General features: G+C 40.1%; 1 protein-coding gene and 1 long non-coding RNA gene across 33 annotated transcripts in view; one reads left to right on the top strand and one right to left on the bottom strand.

Annotated features, from left to right (window-relative positions):
- Positions 1 to 19,413, top strand: part of Mbs (Myosin binding subunit) — a 30,100-nt gene that overhangs the window by 8,362 nt on the left and 2,325 nt on the right. For 4 of the 32 annotated variants that reach the window (XM_089468253.1, XM_089468252.1, XM_089468251.1 and 1 more), the window contains 19 exons: positions 967 to 1,079; positions 1,136 to 1,681; positions 1,725 to 1,834; positions 2,363 to 2,545; positions 2,689 to 2,802; positions 2,865 to 2,958; positions 3,751 to 4,146; positions 4,567 to 4,677; positions 4,865 to 5,020; positions 5,240 to 5,432; positions 6,938 to 7,834; positions 9,356 to 9,500; positions 9,560 to 9,799; positions 9,875 to 9,972; positions 10,122 to 10,184; positions 16,000 to 16,142; positions 16,472 to 16,562; positions 17,116 to 17,202; positions 18,437 to 19,348. In XM_089468253.1, the coding sequence (XP_089324379.1) occupies positions 967 to 1,079; positions 1,136 to 1,681; positions 1,725 to 1,834; positions 2,363 to 2,545; positions 2,689 to 2,802; positions 2,865 to 2,958; positions 3,751 to 4,146; positions 4,567 to 4,677; positions 4,865 to 5,020; positions 5,240 to 5,432; positions 6,938 to 7,834; positions 9,356 to 9,500; positions 9,560 to 9,799; positions 9,875 to 9,972; positions 10,122 to 10,184; positions 16,000 to 16,142; positions 16,472 to 16,562; positions 17,116 to 17,202; positions 18,437 to 18,553 (3,897 nt within the window). In that variant the 3' untranslated portion in view covers positions 18,554 to 19,348. Of the gene's footprint in view, positions 1 to 966; positions 1,080 to 1,135; positions 1,682 to 1,724; positions 1,835 to 2,362; positions 2,546 to 2,688; positions 2,803 to 2,864; positions 2,959 to 3,750; positions 4,147 to 4,566; positions 4,678 to 4,864; positions 5,021 to 5,239; positions 5,433 to 6,937; positions 7,835 to 9,355; positions 9,501 to 9,559; positions 9,800 to 9,874; positions 9,973 to 10,121; positions 10,185 to 12,855; positions 13,027 to 14,768; positions 15,868 to 15,999; positions 16,143 to 16,471; positions 16,563 to 17,115; positions 17,203 to 18,436; positions 19,349 to 19,413 lie in introns of those variants that run through there. The other 28 variants (XM_089468257.1, XM_089468256.1, XM_089468255.1 and 25 more) reach the window with 28 other exon arrangements.
- LOC149269076 (uncharacterized) lies at positions 10,570 to 11,698 on the bottom strand. Its single transcript, XR_016269982.1, has 2 exons — positions 11,553 to 11,698; positions 10,570 to 10,785 (listed from the first exon to the last, which is right to left on the bottom strand). It is a non-coding gene; the product is annotated as an uncharacterized LOC149269076 (long non-coding RNA).

Here is a 19,413-nt window from a genome sequence, read left to right as displayed (position 1 = left end):
TGATATCATCGCCATCATCGGCTGTCGTCGTTGTCGTTGTCGTTGTCGTCTTCATTCTGCATACGTTTCAACGGAAATCCGCATAAACAACGTTGTCCATGTGCCACAGTCGGTACCAGAGTTCCAGTCTATATAATTATCTATGTATATGTAACGCTGGATTGTGCATATGTATATGTGTGTGAGTGTGTTTACTTTAGCGTTTTTAGCAAGATAAACACAAATGTATCAGAGCTATTAAAACATGGCACAATTACTTATACAGAAACATGCCCCAGCAGTATAAGAGTCGATAAACGACGGAAAGTCGGATCCCCAAAGATAAAAATAAATTCGCACAATATACATTGATACATTTCATTGTATTTAGTCGAAGCTTTAGCATAACCAATTGCCAAACAGTAAACAAGGGGCATATGTAAATTGATCGACTGTGAAGAAATGCAAATTATATCAAAAAGCTGCTTCAGATAATTGTTAAATTATTCATTTTCTTTTGTCTGCGCCTCGGAATTTGTCGAATGTAACATGGGAGGTTCATTGGCCAAATCAATTGAAAGTATTTGAATTTGTTAACTTCGGCGAAATCGTTAAACAATTTAATTTTGTATATGTGTTTTATATAGCATAGTTAGCGGATCATTAAAACTAAGCTAAGCTAAATAATGAGACTAGTTTCAGTTAAATCACGTTAATATAAACTTTATATGCAATATCAAAGTCCATTTCATATTAAAATACTTGTAAAGTCTTATACAAACTCTTATACTTTTATACAAGCTCCTATACTTTATACCCACTGTTTTTTAAACGTTCTTACGTATCTTGACAACTCTTATACTGTTTGTGCAATCTCTAATAATTTCAATACTCTTATACAATTATTATTAAGAGTCTTATAAACCAACTGTGAGACATCCATCATTATAAAATTGATAAAACTTGCTAATCAAATATGTATTACAGGCCTGCATTGATGACAAACTCGACATGGTTGAGTTTTTAATAGAGCACGGTGCCGATATTAATCGGCAAGACAACGAGGGCTGGACGCCACTGCATGCTACCGCCTCTTGCGGGTGAGTAAACATCCCACAAAATACGGGACACCTTCACTAATGAGCCGCGTTTACAGCTTTGTTAGCATAGCCTGCTACTTGGTGGAGCACAACGCGGATGTGGCTGCCGTGAATAGCGATGGGGATCTGGCACTGGATTTGGCCATCGATGTGCAGCATATGCCCATGATTAATTATATGGAAAAGGTGGTGCAGGAGCTCAATATTGATGTGGATCAGGCACGCAGAGCCGAGGAGCAGGCCATGCTGAAGGATGCGAAGCGCGGTGATCTGTCCGAAGTGGATCGACCGCATCCGAAAACTGGTGCAACAGCGTTGCATGTGGCCGCGGCCAAGGGCTATGCGAAAGTGCTGCGACTGCTGCTCGCCGCTGGCTGCAACGTGGATAGGCAGGACAACGATGGCTGGACACCATTGCATGCTGCTGCACACTGGGGCCAGAAGGAGGCGGCTGAAATGCTGGTTGAGTCACTGGCCGATATGGATATCACGAATTATGCTGGCCAGACCTGCATCGATGTGGCCGATCGCAAAATGGTCAAATTCCTTGAAGAACTGCGCGCCAACAAGCGCAACAAACGGCGTCCATCTAGTCAAATCAGGTGAGTTTAGAATGATTCAATCAAATCAATTAAAACCATTTAGAAATCATTCGTTCTCTTACAGCAGAATCTCAGATGCGATTGAAAATCATGTGGACAAAACACGAACGAAACTCGTACGCGTTGAAGTGAGAACTGATACCGCTAAGGATGGTGCGTACAATTAAATTCAGTAAATCCTATCAGAAATCCTCCCACTCAACCCAAGCGCAGCCGTTGATTTGCATATTTTATATAAAAAGTTTTCTTTAATTTCTATGCCAAATTTTGTGCGTGTTTTTGTTTGTTTTTCAATTGTGTCGCTCAATTAGGTTCTCATGCGCGTTAATATTTCGGTTCAAAGCATTTAATTACAAACACACTTGTCACTGCCTTTGTCCAACTCCACGCCCATGTCCACGTCTCATCTCATCTCATTTCATCTCATATTTAGCTGCAGCTGCCTGCTTTCTATGTTTTGCGTCTCATCTTTATGATCATCAATGTCATCAAACTCGTCATCTAGTCAACAGTTTGTGTAATGCTCTCTCTTATACTCTCTCTCTTTTTCCCCGACTCGCTGCTTGCTACCTCTCTCTCACTCTCTCTGTGTCTGTATCAACCGCCCGCCCGCCCGCTCACGTTCTGCTGTCTCTCTTTGCTCTATTTGTGTCTTGTCTTTGTCCACACCGCACACTGCAGCTGCGAGCGGCTCGCTTAATACGAGCGCCCAATTGGCGCCCCAAGATGTTGATGCTATAGTTGAGACTGCTGCCAAGGATCATAATGATGATGTTGATGTTGATGATAATGAAGATGATACCGATTCAGAGCTCAGCGATTCCACAGAGAGCTCACACAGCACAAGTTTAACCGAGAGCGAAGGTAGTCGCTAAATTGTTTAGTGCCTCAGTTACTTACCCAACCCTCAATGTGCTTAAAGCCTGCATTAAGCAAAGACTAACCGTTTTCTATAGATATCCTTGAATATATTCATATATCTAATGATTGTGTATTTGCATTTACAGCTGAAAATGTTAAGCCCAATCAGCATATTCATGCCGCCGAGCATTCTGGCGAGGAGGAGGCGCCCTGGCGACGCAAAACGCTGCGTACGCCCAACGACAGTCCCACTAAGAATCGTACGTCATATACATCCCTAATTATTTCTAGTTAATAATAGTGTATTTATCTGGCGTTACAGAAGTTCCTGACAAAGAGCTAAGCGGCAAGAGCGCCAATGAGACCGCCAACGATGTCATCTTGCGACGCACCCAAAGCTTTGAGAATGATCAAAAGTGAGTTTAGCGCACACACGCACACCTGTGCACACCTTGTATAACTAGACATAAATGCGTGCCACACACACACATATAAACTGTTACATATTCATACACACACATACACGCACACTGCAAATTAACCCGCATTTTACTACTATATTTAATGTGTCACAATTTGCACAACACTTTCGATTAATTTTGCTGTTTGTGTTTCACTTTTTGCTGATTGCCAGCCGCTTATCAATAAACACCTCACGCAGCTTTCACACACACACACACACTTACACATAGCTACTCACACAGACATGCTCACACACGGACACAAATACACCTACTTCTATTTGTATCGACCATTATCGAACTTTTTAAATTTAGCCATTCTGTCAACTGTTCAACTGTTGCTCGAACAGCCAATGAATCAGTTATAAAATTTCGAGAATTAATTTATTGTATAAATGGTCAGAGTTTAGTGTTCAAATTCTCTAGAGAGCATTCAAGTCTCTGCTGCAGCGCTGCGGCGAATTGTGAAGCACAAACTAAACAACAGAAAAAAGCTTACGAACTTGAAAAAAATTTTATACTTTTTGAAAACTTGATTTGTTTTGCTATTTATTTTTGTTTTATGTGTGTTCTTTTCCTTATGTGCAACAACTACAACAACAACAACTCACATCGCACCAATTCATCAAACGCTTATCAAAAAATCCAATTCTAACCCGCCCGCCCGCCTGTCAACCAACCCTGCCCGCCTGCCCGTCTGCCCGCCTGTCTGCCCATCTGCCCGTCTGTTCCACCTGACCCGCGCAGATTCTATCAAAAGTACAATGAGCTGCGGGCACGCATAAAGGCGAACTCATGTCCCATACTGCCAGCGACGACGGCGGCGAATGCTGTGCCCGGCAATAATGCTAATAACAACAATAACCAAAGTAGCAATAACAACAACAATAACAATAACAACAATAATAATAACAATAAGAGCGCGCTGCTGTTGGGAAAGACTGTGAGCACAACCAGCATCAGCAGCAGTGGCAGCAGCAGCAACAACACAACAACAACAACTACTACTACAACCACATTCAACACACACACCAACAACACAACCACAACAACAACAGCAACTGCAGCTACTACAGCCTATCCAAGTCAAATTTATAGCGTACAAAGATCGGCATCCCTCAAAGATAACTCAGTATATTTCAGGTTTGTTTTGTGCTAATCGAAAAAGAAGAATTCGGTAACGCCTCTAATTACAACTCCTAACTAACTGTAATTAACTAGCAAGTAATTTATATAACAACTATAGAACTGTAAACTAAACTCTATATATATATATATAATCATTGCTTTGCTTAGCTTCTATATGCATATATATGTAGTCTATATACCTATATATGTATATACATGTATCCTCGACAAACTCTCATTGCACCAACAACAAAGTCTACTTAACATTTATCTAGGCAATGCGCACTATGTCGTCTATCTCTCTTAGATGTGATCTAGAACACCAGTTAGCGATTCTCTTTAATGTTTTGATCTCTCTTTTTCATCTCTTCCTTTCTCTCTCTCTCTCTCTCTCTCTATCTGTCATTCTCTCAATTTGTATTGCTGCTCTCACAGGAAACCAATTGCTCCAGCTACGATGCTTACGGCAGCAACAACAACGACTACAACCACAACAACGACGCTCAGCTCACCCGCATCAACTGTGCTCACCCCACCTATTCGCAGGTGAGTGTATAAATAGATTAAAGTTATGCATTGGCATATATATTTCAAGTTATACTTAAAATTTTTAAAGGGGGGAAAAAAACAAATATATAGATTTTATGTTCTGTTTAAATTTTCTTGTGCAACTATTTTAAGTTTTATATTTTATCATCGGTTTATTATATATATATACCTAAAAATTCATCAGCAATCCGGCCAGCAACAACAACAACAATAATAATAATAACATCAACAACAACAATAACAACAACAATGGTAGCTCTACGGCCAGCGCCAGTGCAAGCGATGTGGAGACCCCGAAACCCAAGCAATCGGCTGGCAATATATTCAAGAACTTTTTCAAGTAATGATCATGAAGCATAACTGTTAATTGGTTAACAACTGTTGTATTGCGCTAACCCGAAAAGCCGTTTAAATCTGTGCTAGCTCTGCTAACTCTCAATTCTGCCCCGCCCAAAACGTGTAGCATGTGCCGCGAGCTGAGAATCTCATTTTTCGTTGATGTGTCCTTGATTATTAGAAACTTAACTAATCAATGCGTATATCTTTTCTCTCCATGTAGATCCTTTGTGCCGCCTGTGCGTGACGAGGAAAGCGAAACTCAACGCAAGGCTCATGCGAAGCGAGTGCGTGAGACGCGTCGGTCTACGCAGGGCGTTACGCTCGAGGAGATCAAGAGCGCCGAGGAGCTGGTGAAGAAGAAGAACCTGGGCATGAACAACAACAACAACAATAACAACAACAACAGCAGCAGCGTAAGTACTATGTGGGCCCAAGACAGATAAAAGAAACAACTTAGAAACAAATCTCACCCAACAAATCCACACACATCGAAATCAAGAGATCGTTAGCATATATCGTAGATCAGCGAGAGCCATACACTCGTAATCATCCAGCATATATAAACTAGATGTAAATACAATATACTCTTATGTTCTATGTAGTTGAAAAGAGGTTTTCATTTACACACACACACACTCACACATACACGCGATGTCATACAACACCAACGACAACAACTGCTTATGGTTATGGTGTTCCCATTAATGTATTCGTTGTGTTTTGTCTTCCCCCTAAATAAAGAGAGTATGTGTGTGTGTGTGTGGGCGAGTGCGTGTGCAGCTGTGCACCTCACTTACTCCCCTTCTCACCCTCTGTCAGCCTCCATATACCTATATCATATCATTGCAGTCGTTTAGTGTTCTCACTACCCACATTTCAAATATGGTGTTTGTCAATTTCATATATCCCACCCACTATCGATGTGCGAATGTGTGTGTGTGCGTGTGTGTGTGAGCATGTTTGTTCAGCCTAGTTTTAAAGAAATTAAGCTTCATGGTAGCACTTAGTGAAATTCAATTCTGTTTTCCCAAGCACCATGCAACCGAGTGACACTTGAGACACTCTTCAAGCATATGGTCCGCTTGCATAGTGTGCGGGGAAATGGCAGTCAATCCAAGACTGTGGTTTAGTTGCTCATGTTGTCAATCAGTGCGTTCTCTCATCAATCAATCAAATCGAATCAAAGTTGATCAGTCAGCCGATCAATCAATCAGCACTCATTTAGCCTGCGTTCAGCTGCAACAAATTTAACAATCAAAACCGAGCGCCAATCAAATTGTGTTTTTTACTGCGTTTGCGTTTGGGATCGAGTTCGTTTTCTTTTTTGTATTGTTGCGCCGCTGATCAAATTGAAAGTAAATAAATGCCTTGCAAACGCCGCCTTCGCCCGCCACGCCCAGCGCTCGCTGCCCGCCCATAATGCCGCGTTCGTAACGGTTCATCAAAATGAAAATCAAACACAAAATCAAAATCGAAATCAAAATTTTCATTTATCTGCAGTTTTCTCGTTTGATTTAAGAGTAGTCTGATTTCATCAAAGCGAATAGTGTAATTAATTGTATGTATTTTAAGTTATTTTTATTTTTACTATACAGTTTTGTATATACCATATATATATTATATACAGATCATACTTATGTATTTGTGCATGAGGCAATTTGCATGCGTTTAGTTTTTTTTTTTCCCCCTAAAGTATATTAAAGTGCCAGGGCACTCTACGTATGTCGTATGTATGTCTTATATCGTTTATCGTAAACTGTTTATGATCGTTAGCGTGACCCTTAGCAGACCCTATTACCCTGGTTAGCCTCTAAAAACGTTAAGAATCTCATCCAGAAACGCCATTTGATTTTTGTTTTTGGAGACAACGCGCAGGTCAACTGTTTTTTATTTGTTCCACAACTAATATTATTAACAGAATGAAACAAGCTCCACCACTGCAACACCAGCAACTCCAAGCACAACAACTGCAACAACAACAACAGCAACAGCAGTCAACAATAGCAGTGAGAACGATATTGACGACAGCAGCCAGCCAGAGGCGCAGCCCCCACCACCGCCCACAAGTCCGCCACCAGCCATAATACCCAGGACAGCAACCACAGCAGATGATTCGGAAATAATTGAAGCTGTGGTTGGCAGCGCCGATACCACCGCTAGCTTCACACTGGCACCGCCAGCACACACACATGCAGCTGGCGAGGATGATGACCAGCAGACGGCGGTCAGTGCCAGCTATACGATAGTCTCTAGGCGGGAGAAGCCCGTCGAGTCTGAGACCGATCAGGAGAAGAAGAAACAAGAGGCGGAAGAGTCGAGCAGCCACAAACAACTAAAGACTGACCCAGTAGTTGCCAAGCAAGCGCGCGTGACGGGCACAGAAGCCAGCGGCGAGTCGACGCCGATTCCTGCAAGACCCACAGAGCTGCCGCTCGCCGCCGCAGCGCCTACTGAGAGCAGAGCGGCGACAACGCCGACGCCCGTAACAACACCCGGCAGTCTAGAGAGTCCGGTACGATTGCGTGATAAGCGCAATCTGAGCAGCAGCTCGGCTGGCGGATCTGCTCAGGATGCGGATGGCAAGTCGGATACGGCCTCGCCAGTGGCTGCACATGCAGATTTTAATGCGCGCGACTCGTTGCTTAGCCTGTACGCGCGTCGCACTATGGAGAGTGGTGCAGGTGGTGCTGGTGGTGCGGCGACTTCTGCTGCTGCTACTGTTGTTGCGCCATCGACGTCTTCCTCTTCAAGCACATCCATATCAGCAGCTGAGCGACGTCCGTCTTGGCGTCTCAAGTTCGATGCGGGCTCAAAGGTATGCACACAACCACAAGAACAACAACCAAGAACAGCAACAACAACTGACCTCTAATCGAACTGACCTTGAAAAACTATCCTTTGGTACGCTCCACAAAACTATTTCGACTGGCTTTATAAAAAAATCAAACAGTGTGCGATATATGTTAAGCTTTAAGTGTAGCATGATTTTTTTTAGTGTAGAATATTTAAAATTATTAAACCAGGGCTGCAAAACCAAACTCAATTGTGAAGAGCTCTAGCTGATATCTGAGTACAAGTCGGTTTTTTGCCTTGAACCAATTCATCTAACTTCGGCGCACCGAAGTTGCGTTTGCCCTTAAACGAAACAAAAATCACATATATTAAATGCAATTATAGTATATTAAAAGAAACTGTACAAAAGATAAAATAAATTTCCACAGAATTGTTAGTATGTATATATGTCTACACATAATATCGTCTCCATATCAATAGAACTGCATATAAAATACATTGTGATTTTTTTGTAGTCAAGGGTTTCGCAATAAATGAATTTGTGTATTTTTTTTTTTTTTTATTGTAGTAGCTGTTATACATTGTTTTACTTTTTATTTGTCTTTTAAGTTATATATTTGTCTTTTAATTTAAATTTTTATTTGATTATTCATGAACGCCTGTCTATCAATTGCTCTGCATCTGCCTTGTAATGTTAATAACTATCCTATGTATAAATATATATATGTATGTATTTATGTATTTATTTTTAATTGTAGCACTTTATGAACAATATTCCATATACTATATTTATTCTCCGAAACATGATATCGCACATTCGGTCAATGAACAATTTATATGTATATATATATATACATATATATAAATTTATATATGTAAATATATATATACATAAGTGCCTAAATGCGTCTGCCTCATTGAATATTCGTCATTAATTAACGCTTATTAACTTTTTTGCTATGTATGGCTTGCTTTTTGTTTGTTAAATTAAGTATTTATATATACGTAGTCTATTTTATTAATATTTATTGACGGGGAACTAAAATTTCTTAAAGTATATAGAAATTATATGCATATTCTCGTTGGAGATATAATATAAAAAAAAAAAGTTTCGATAAAAAATGAATTTCATCCTATTTAAAAAGCAAAAAAGTTCTAACTGGGCCAATTGCATGGTATCTTAAATTTAAAGTTAAAATTGCTAAATGGACAAATGGGAAATGTTATGTAAATGAAAGATTAAAGCTTTGGTATTAATAGTAAGAGCTGTTTTGGAATACTTCAATTTTAAGGTTTCTGGCGTCTTGACTACTAAATTTGTACTAAAAACAACATTATCGATAACAATCAGCAATGGATTAATGAACAACAGATAAAACAACATTACCAGCATAGCTTTAAAAAGAAAATAAAAAACCACAAGAAACAAAAAAATACATACACACAAACAACAAAACAAATTAATAAATATATATATTTGATATTTGTATCATACCAAGAAAACATAATTAATAATACTTCCCTACTTCTATAAACTGTGCAGTTCAAGCTGGAGGATATCACCAGCGGTGGCACTTACCCGCCCAACCAGAGCACCATCATACCCAGCGCACCAGCGGTCATGGCAGCGGTCAATTTGGCCAGCACCGCGGGCAGCCAGCGTCGCATCAGCAGTGGGCCCAATGCGCGTAAGTGACTGCAAATATAACTGTGATGAGCTCATTTTAAACGTGCAAACTCTTTACAGTTAATGCTTCCAATCAGTCGCTCAACTCTGTGGGTCGTCCTGTCTCGGCGCCTAGTGAGAGCATTAATAATAGCGCCTATGTAACGCCACCGGCGCGCAGATATGAAACATCTACGCTGCCGGCAACTGCCACAACAACAGCCACTGCAACAACAGCAACAACTGCCACGACAGCCAACAACTCTGCAACGTCTGCATCCAGTGCCAACCATGCAACGGCCACCAGCCATGAAGATAAGGGTAATCTAGCAAAGACGCAGCCAAAAGACACAGTGCATCTAATCCGATTTCGCTCTCTTCCCTCTCTTCTATTAGATAACGACAAGGAGAATGATAATCGCACACAGACTGTTATACAGCGACGTCGCAAGCCCAAGCGCAGATCCACGGGCGTGGTGCATATCGATATGGATGTAAGTGAATCTCATTCTCTATATATCTTAGCATCTCAGTCTGCTAATTGCCAGGCCATTTGTCAAACTAAATGAGCCATGCGCGTCTGTCAACTATATTTAGACCAAATGCTAATTAGCCAAACTAATGTACGTAAATCTTTTGCCAGGAAATCGATCCAGAGCGACAACATGAAACGGCTAACAATGACAACGAGGATAAGGAGAAGGAGGTAAATTAAATAATTAAAAATAAGTAGATCTAAATTAATTAGCTTATTATAGTATGCGAGTTTCGTTAGCCTGTTCCGAATTGTGCAAGAATTGAATATGAACTAATTTAAAGATAGATCAAGTGAATTGCAATTGATTGCTCTTTGAAAATAATGAATTTGAAAAGAAGCCCCATTTAAAAATAGTTCACATATGTCGAAAATTCAAAAGTCTTAAACAATTTGAACAATTCTCGGAATACGTTAAAGCTTTTCATTTTCGTTTGCGAGCGCTTTTCAACGAATTCGCAATTCGGAACATGGCTAATTATATATTTGTAAATATTCTTACCTATACACCTATACCGCAACAACAACAACAATATCAAGAACAATTGGAACATATATTTTAGTACATAATTATTTTCGCACCTTGGCAAAAATTGGGTGCACAGCAGCTGCCCTGTCTTCTATCTAAACGCGTAGTCAATACTGCAACACACACACTCATCCATATATACACATATATACACACACACTTATATATTCGTCACACCTTGTCACAATTTTAGACAGTCCCGTGCGTCCTTCAAAGTAGCTGCTGCTCTGCTCCGAGCTCTGTCTGTTCCAATTAGCCGGCGACCCATTTGTGCAAAAATGAAAAAAAAAAAAAAAAAAAATTAAATTATGATTTCCATTAGAAGAAGCGCCGAGAATAAGAAGCAGCAGCAGCGGTACTAGCACATATGCACGTGGCATTGTGAATGCCATTGCTCCAATTGTGAATGATAAGTGTGCAGCACGCAAATCCTTTCATGGCCGAGGTCAAAACTATTAGTGCACATCCAATTTGTGACAATATTTGAGAATTTGATTTTCATTGCTGCTCAGCGAACCTGTTAACAATTTATTCAAATCATTTGACCAAATGCCGTTGTTGACCATTAATAAAACTGTCACATTTTCTAAATGCATCTATTCGAAATGCATCGGGGTCTACATATTCGGCAGACAGTTTGTCTAGCTGCCTGTCGGTCATAAAGTCTGTTTGCGTGGCACATTTAATATATAAGAAATATATCTATATGTGGGGGATATTAAAAATTATTTCGATTTCTTATTTTTGCTATTAGATTTTTATAGTCTCTGATTGGTTTGTTAATCCCTGAGCTGTGTTTAAGCTTGGCTTCTTTTCGACCATTTATTGTATAATATATTGAAATATATTCGTAATGAAGTTTAAGTTTTCTAATTTTATTTTACGATTCATGTCTAAAGCTGTTTAGTAGATTAATGAATATCGTTATCTTTTATTTAATTTTTAATCACTTTCATAGGAATAACTAAAATATAGATATTCTTACTACGAGCTTCTAGTTAGAATCTTACCTTTATATATCCTAGAGCCGTTCAGCAATATCCAGAAATCTCCATTAGGCTTTAATCGCATAGATTATAATTAGGCAGTATTGAATTCATTTTATTAAATTGCAACCCTGGTTGCTTGGTGTCTGACGAAATCCGCTGTGTCTAATCGTGTCAACCATTAAGACTGATTGACGACGTCAAGTGTTCTTTCGACATATATATAAGTATATATGTATAGACACGATTAAGTATGAGTTGTTGCTAAAAACTATTAAACACTTTCACAATGCGCTTTTCACACAACAAATTGCCCACTTAGAAGTGCCGCATGCCCCAAAACAGCATCGCTCACACGTACATTGAACTTTGTTGCTCGCCGTGGCATGCCCGCTCCCCCCAGCCGGCTCCACACCTCTACCTTCTGGCCAGGCTGAAGAAATGTACAACATTTGCGCCGCATTTGTCGCTAAATTTATACATTTTGCAATTTTGCATTTCGCAGCTCTCGTTTAAGCATTTGTTTCCTCATTCCCTGCCGGCTGCACTTTCCTCGCAGAGAGAATCTTTGCGAGGAGGTAGGAGCAGCAGCATGCGATAGGGGCAGCCGTCATGTACTATATTTAGACGGAACGCTTTCGTTTCTTCTACTTTTTTTTTGGCCTAGTTATGATTGTGTTCTTTTAGGGTAGGGAAACGATGCAACTTTCAAATTTAAATTTAGTTACATGCACTTCACTTCACTCTCCACTTGCACGGCCCGGCGGCTCTCTTGATGGAGGCTGTCGCTCCCTCTCTTTGACATGTGTCACGTGTCGTTGACTGTTTCGCCTTTTGGCCCAGTTGCTGCCTGGGGGCTGACCCCAGCATAGTTTAGAGCATTTGCTTCTCGGACATTGGGCCAAATACGTGTGCGATTTACTAAATTTAGCTGCCAACACACACACACTCTCACAGGTGATACACATGCACACATATACCTGGTGTGCGCAATTCAAGTGAAACAAATAATGTCCATTGCTGCCAAGGCTTTTTCCTCCCAACAGCTGCAACTCTTTGTTTTCATATTTGATAGACGCACATACGTATACCTATATAGCATATAATAATCATTTTCTTCAGTTTTGTCAGCGTTTTTCCGGCCTTTCTTGCGTGTTCTATGCTCTCAATCGAGTTCTCTTAAAGAAAACTTCTCTTAACTTGTGACGTTCGTTCTCTCTCTCTCTCTCGCAGTCTCTCCTTCACTCTTGTTCTCGCTCTCTGTTGCGTTTTACTATTTCTGATCGTGCGCCAAGTTTTTTTCGGTTTTCGAATAAAACATTTCAATACTTTGCTTAGTTCGCTCAGTTGAGTTTTATACGGCTAACGTAACGGATCAATAGCCACTGCAACAGCAACAGCAACAATTTTAACAACCACAAATTCAAATTAATTTATTATTTTAAAGTAAATCACAATTAAATACGGACGAGTGCTTTGAATTAACCTAACCACAAGCGTCTGTCAAATGTGTCAAAAGATATTTGCAATATTCTCGCTATCAGCTTACCAGAGACCTGAGATCATCTGAGACTCTAGACTCAAGACTCGTGACTCTTGAGAGTCGCCACAAGGGGGGGCAAGTTGTATGTGTGTTGCCAGTTGTTGGTCTTCAATTGAACGAACGTCTTGCTGTTCCCATATTTGGAGTATTGCGCACAAATTTCGTTTTTTATTTCATTTTTGTTTTAGACATTTCAAGTTTTTTGAGTTTTGCTCTCTATATATGGTCAAATATTTTGATCAGTTTTTAATTTGATTGCATTTGTGCGCGTGTTAAAGGTTAAAGTTGAAAAATCATTGCATTGAAGCAACTATTTAACAAATGTTAACAATTTGCACAGAAATTTATTGCTATTAAAAGTTTCATAGAGGAGCTCATTATTTAAAATAAAAGAATTACTCAATTCTAATATTATTTATTGACTTTATAAGTCTGTTTATTAAGTAATTCAAATATTTTCTTGCACTATTTCATTTTGGCATTTTTGAAAACATTTTTATTATTTCTAAATCATTTCATAATCCCATAGAACTTGCCCCCTGATCTTGGCATCAATTTGTTTCAGTGCCGTGAATTGTTTTTTTTTTTTTTTCAAGAAACTTTTATCTGCCGTATTAGCCAAGCTAAATTGTAGAATTACTACAAAATTGTAAAAAGTCTGGTCGTAAAAACACAAACTTTTCCATATTGTTGCAATAGGTCGTAAAATCATTTTGTGTCTGGCATCGAAGCTTCATTCATGGACAGAAACTAAATTAGCTTGAGATAGCTCAATATATATGAGGAAACAGCAGCCGACTCATAAATTAAATGCACTCGACATTTTGATTAAATGAAACGTCGTTCTACCCTGTGATACAAATGGGATTGGGTATGCTGTGTGTGCTAAAGTTAGACAAAGAAAGTTTTCATGTGCTATAGATTATTTTATAAAGTATTTGCATCGTAGACTTTCATTGAATATATGTTTACAGGGTATTTCTAAGTTGCATAATGCTTGTTAGCCTCCTCAGCTAGTTAGCCCGCTGTTTCACTCTCGCGTGGGTGAAGCATCAACTTAAGGCATTAACACCGCACAGCAAATAAACAGAAAACGCCAATGCGTCTCCTGCCCATAGATTAGTGCCTTCTTTTGTATGTCTTTTCAATATTATTATAAAATTTATGTAGGAACAAACACAGCAGACCTCCCTAAACATAACCAAAAACACACTCTCGCACACTCTCTCACACACACACACCTTGGCCAAACGATTTTTCTACCGCATTGCGGCAAATTTAAAACAGAATGTCAAAATTTATGTCTTGACGTCATTTTGTTGATCGATGGAGCATGGAAGGGGATTGAAGTGCTGGCGGTTTGGTTTTCCACATGTCAATATTGCGTTTTCTTTTTCGAATTCAAAGATCGTTTCACTTTATACAGCGAAAATTTGTTTGTTTTTCCACTTTTGTTTATGCCAAAAGAAGAAGAAAGAAAATGAAATTCACGAACATTTCGTACGCTACTTAATACAAAAATTGTACGAATTTCTAAATGGAAAATTTTAAATTGCAAAAGTTCTGTTGATTCGGTGCGCTCTATGCCCTGGCAAGCTGTTTGTGAAGCGTAATTGCAATCTAATTGCAATCTAGTCGATTGATAAATGACTCTCTGTGGGCTATTAAGCATATACTAAAGACCGATTTCTTTATAGCCAGCCTCTGTGCATAGATTGAGAGGGAATTAGTGAGCTAATACTACACGTCATGTCCTTTCGCTCGAGATCGCGCACTCAGGCGCCACTGACCAGCCGACGGCGTTCGCTCTCCTCCAGCTCCCGAATGGGAGCCTCGGGTGTGGGGGGCAGCAGCTCCTCCTCGGCTGGCGGCTACAACTACAATGGCAGCAGCTACAATGCGCGACCCCTGAGCACGGGTTACTATCCGAGCAGTAGTACTGCAGGCAGCAATGGCAGCTACCAGAGTCCCTACACCAGCATCTATAGCTCCCGCGAAAGCCTTTACGGAGGTGGCGGGGGCAGTGGTGCGACAGGGCGTGGCTCGTCGGGCAGCTACTATACAAATGGTAATGGGAGCAGCAATCGCTATGATTATATCAAATATCATCAGGCTTATCAGCCGCCGTCAGGCAGCTGCTCATCCGCTTCTACATGCTCATCCGGAGGCAGCGCCTCCACCGCCAACTCGAACTCAACTAAAAGCAATCATAGAAACGGCAGCTACTACCAACTGCACCAGTTGCAGGCTTCTTCAGGCAATAACCAGAATCACTACCACATCGTAATTAGCAAGCATAACAGCAATAGCTATGGCAAATCTAAAGCGTCTGCTCTTTCCAACTCCACCTGCCCCACTTCCAACTCGTCCACTGGCTGCTCGAATACCACAGCCGGCGGCGGTGGCTATGAGAGTTCTCGTTATGGCTATCCCAGCGCCTCGGCATCCAGCTATGGCAGCGATCATCGTTATGTCAGCCCCTACTCTAGCAGCTATGACAATGGCGTGACCACCGCCTCGCTCAGCTTTAAGTCACCTGGCCTGAGCTCCTCCAACTCGTTCAAGGGCTCGGCCAGTGCCAGGCTGCTGAAGACCAAGTCATTGTCCACATCCAACAGCAGCCTCAACACGGGCAGCAGCACACCGACCAGCGCGGGTGCCACGGTGGCAGCCATTGCAGCCACGCGCAGCAACTCGCTGCGGGAACAGGAGCGCAAGTCCCGCAATCGCACGCGATCCCGCAGTGCGGCTCAGCGTTCGATCAGTGCCTCATCGGAGAAGAGCGAGGGCTATGAAGTAAGCAATTAGGTGAAATGTTCTTGAATGTTGTTGCAGGTGGTAAAACTATTGATTATTATTAGTTAATATTATATCTAAGTCTATTTAGCAAAGATTGGATTTAATAATTTTGTATATTTTGCTTTGCAGAGCGGCAGCGAACGCACCTCACGCTCGCGCACTGGAAGCACGGCGACAGCGAGCACCGGCAGCGACTCAAAGAGCTCCAGCAACAGCGATAAAGCGGAAAACGGCGATGGCATCGATTATAAGGCGCTCTGGGAAGCGGCCAAGTAAGTATTACTAGGAGTAGCCAGAGCAAGTAATATGAAGAGCCGTATATTATGGTAGGGGATGGGAAAGATTGTATGTGTGAGTCGTCGATCTGTAAGACTGAGGCTAAACCATCTTAGTGTACTAGAAGAGAGCAGAGAACTAGTTCAGAAACTGAATATGTAGTCACTACTGAAAGAGTCATGGAATTGTTTCGTCTTTTATTATGATTACATCGTAATCTATATGTAGGATGTCATTAGCTGTTCGTTAATTTGTAATGGGTGACTCTATTCTACAATCTCTTTATACATATGACTCATCTCTCTATCTCTTATCTCTGCTTTAGATTGGAGAACGACAAGCTCAAGCAACTGCTCAAGCAAAAGGATGAGGAAGCGGTGCAGACGCGTGCAACGCTCGAGCGCTTTGCCAATGCCGTAAGTAAAAAGCCCACTAACATGCCACGCCCACTACTACAACAACAACAACTACTCAATAAATGAAATACGAATTAGTATTTTGTGAAAACAACAAACAGCAAATACCAATCAAAAAACAAAGAAAAACTCTCAGCAGTAACAAAGAAAACAACGCACAAACAAACCACAGCTCAATTTCTGTCTAACTCTATATGCTGCCCGTCTGTTGGGGCCTAGCTGTGATCTCTTTCGCTCTTTTGCTATCATACACACATACATACACAGAGACACACACATTCACACAAAGAAATTTTTCTTATACACTCTCCTCTTCATCAACCCAGCAAAATATTACTGAGTTGCTTTAGGACATGGCTCAGATCAAAATTTGTGCTTGCTTGCCGCTCGCGCTCTGTATCTTTCGCTCTCGCTCTCTATCCAAATGTTAAACAACACTACAACTGAACAACAGTAACAGTAACAGTATGACACGATACCGTTATCCCACATGCTTTAGTATATTGATATACAAGACCAAACGCCAAAATTTGTTCCATTTCCACATTCGCAGACCACTAAAAACTCGCTCTCTGAGATTGAGAAACGTGAGAGAAGAGCTATGGAACGCAAGGTTTCCGAATTGGAAGAAGAGCTCAAGGTAATTACAATTGTGTTCCAAATCCAAAACATTCCCCAACGCCCACCCACCGATAACAGTTAACAACGTCTCCTGCCTGAATGCTGTTTGTAATTTGATTTGATTTCAGTTTGGTTTTTTTTTTTTGTTAATGGTATCCCAGGTATCGCAACCCGTTTCGCTAGATACCATCCATTCCGGGACTGTTTTGATTTGTGATTTTTGCTTTTGTTTTATAATTTGGCCGAGAAAGTTTTATAGTTTTTTATTTTTTTTTTTAATTTTAAAAATCCTCACTTCTGCCGCATGTTGAACGAGTTGGCTAATGCGGCCCTCTTCTGATCTCCCCTGCTTATTTTTTTGATCCCCCACCTAACTGTTAATTTCCCACTGCAATAACCCTAACACTATTTCTAAAGCAATTCTGTTATAGCCGCACTCCGTTTCGATTTCCCCCGACCAATTGTTTCGCACCCCATTTAAAGACGTCCCGATCGTACAGATGCTACAGATCATATATGTATATTTTCATTATCTCTCGCTTTATGATTTTGGCCACTTTTGCAATTACGACGGCACCGTTGCAATTGTTTATAATTTCATTTATTATTTGTACTAGCGATAGAGCTGCACATAAGCTGTTGCCTTGATTAATTATTTGTTTTTCTTGAACCACCCAACCGATATCCAAAACAACAATCATCTGTATAATATCATCTGCATACATGTATCACCAGAACATCTCATTGTGTGTTTTGTTTTCGTAGAACAACAAAACTATCCATCCATATCTTATTGTCTCATTGTTTCATATGTCCATATTGTCTCATTCTCATTCTCATTCTCAATCACTCTCACTCTCTTTGTCGTCACATTGTCAGCCATTTGTTGTTATGATTTGGTCACACAAAATCCATGCGTTATACGTTTACCGTTATACGTTTACGTTTTACGTTACTCATTTGTCGTGCTCTTATTTTTTGAGCACGCCATTCTCTTTAATATTAACGCAATGCGCTCATTTCAGAAAAATACGCTCACTCAAATTTTATTTTTCTTTTTTCTCTCTTCCCACGCGCGCCTCATCCATCGAAACGAAACGAAATGTATTGAAAAAAAAAAAAAAAAAAAAAAAAATGAAAACAAAAACAAATACGAAAAATCATATTTATATATTTATACAACAAACGTACCACAACTGTTGTGTGTATCACTCTCTGTTCTTCTTCTTCTACTCGCTACTGTGTCGTTTTAGCTCTTACAGAAGCTAAAGACTGAGAACGACCGACTGCGTGCCGAGAATCGTGCCCTCACGCGTGTCGTCTCTAAGTTGACAACATCGGCCCAAAGTCAGCTGGCTAAAAGCAAATAGGCAACAGTTCACAGTTTACAGTTACTTTGCCCAGACTACAGCAAAGAAATTTAGATACATGCATACATACATATAACTAAATAAATATTAGAAAACAGCAAAATCAAATATCGTAATCGTAATCGCAATCGCAATCGTCATCGCTATCGTTTCTCTATATGCATACATCAATATACACCAAACAGCAGTACACCTAGAATAGTAAAAATTATTTATCTAAAAGATATTCGGACACCACCATTTGATGTGCTAGCTAGCGATCAGCTAATCAAATAAAAAACTTATTAGATTCTACTATCATTATTATTAAATAAAAATATTATTATTAAAGAAATATTTGCATTGTTATATTGAGAGCAACGTGTAACAATAATTGATTGTATTCTAGTTTTAAAATTAAGTTTACAACACTTTTTGCGAGGGGCAACTAAGCACTTTTGCATAGCCTGGCACTACTGTTCTATAAGGCCTGAAGCTCAATCGATATATTACTACAATATATATACAACACATGCACTTTAGCTAATGAATTTGTTGATTGAAGCCACTCAGTAAAGATATCGCTGCAGAATATACATATATATCATAGCACATACATATATCCACAAAATATCGCATATACTCGTAATCAAAATCATCGCAACTTCAAGGATTGTAGACAAAAAGCTCAACCAAGGCTGACCAACAACAACAACAAAAACAACTCTACTACAACAGCAACAGCAACAATATTAAAGGGTCGCAGCACCATCAGCACAGATCTAGTATCTTTTCTTATATGCAATGCGCTTAACGGTAATTGATCCACACTTGCACTGAGAAGAAAACCTGCATCATATATATGAGCTGACTGTTGTTTT

Source organism: Drosophila arizonae, chromosome 4 (assembly GCF_054131065.1).
Source record: "Drosophila arizonae isolate 15081-1271.41 chromosome 4, UAZ_ARI_1.0, whole genome shotgun sequence".
Lineage (NCBI taxonomy): Eukaryota > Metazoa > Arthropoda > Insecta > Diptera > Drosophilidae > Drosophila > Drosophila arizonae.
The sequence above is the reverse complement of the archived record's forward strand: the minus strand, read 5'-3'. Positions and strand labels throughout refer to the sequence as shown.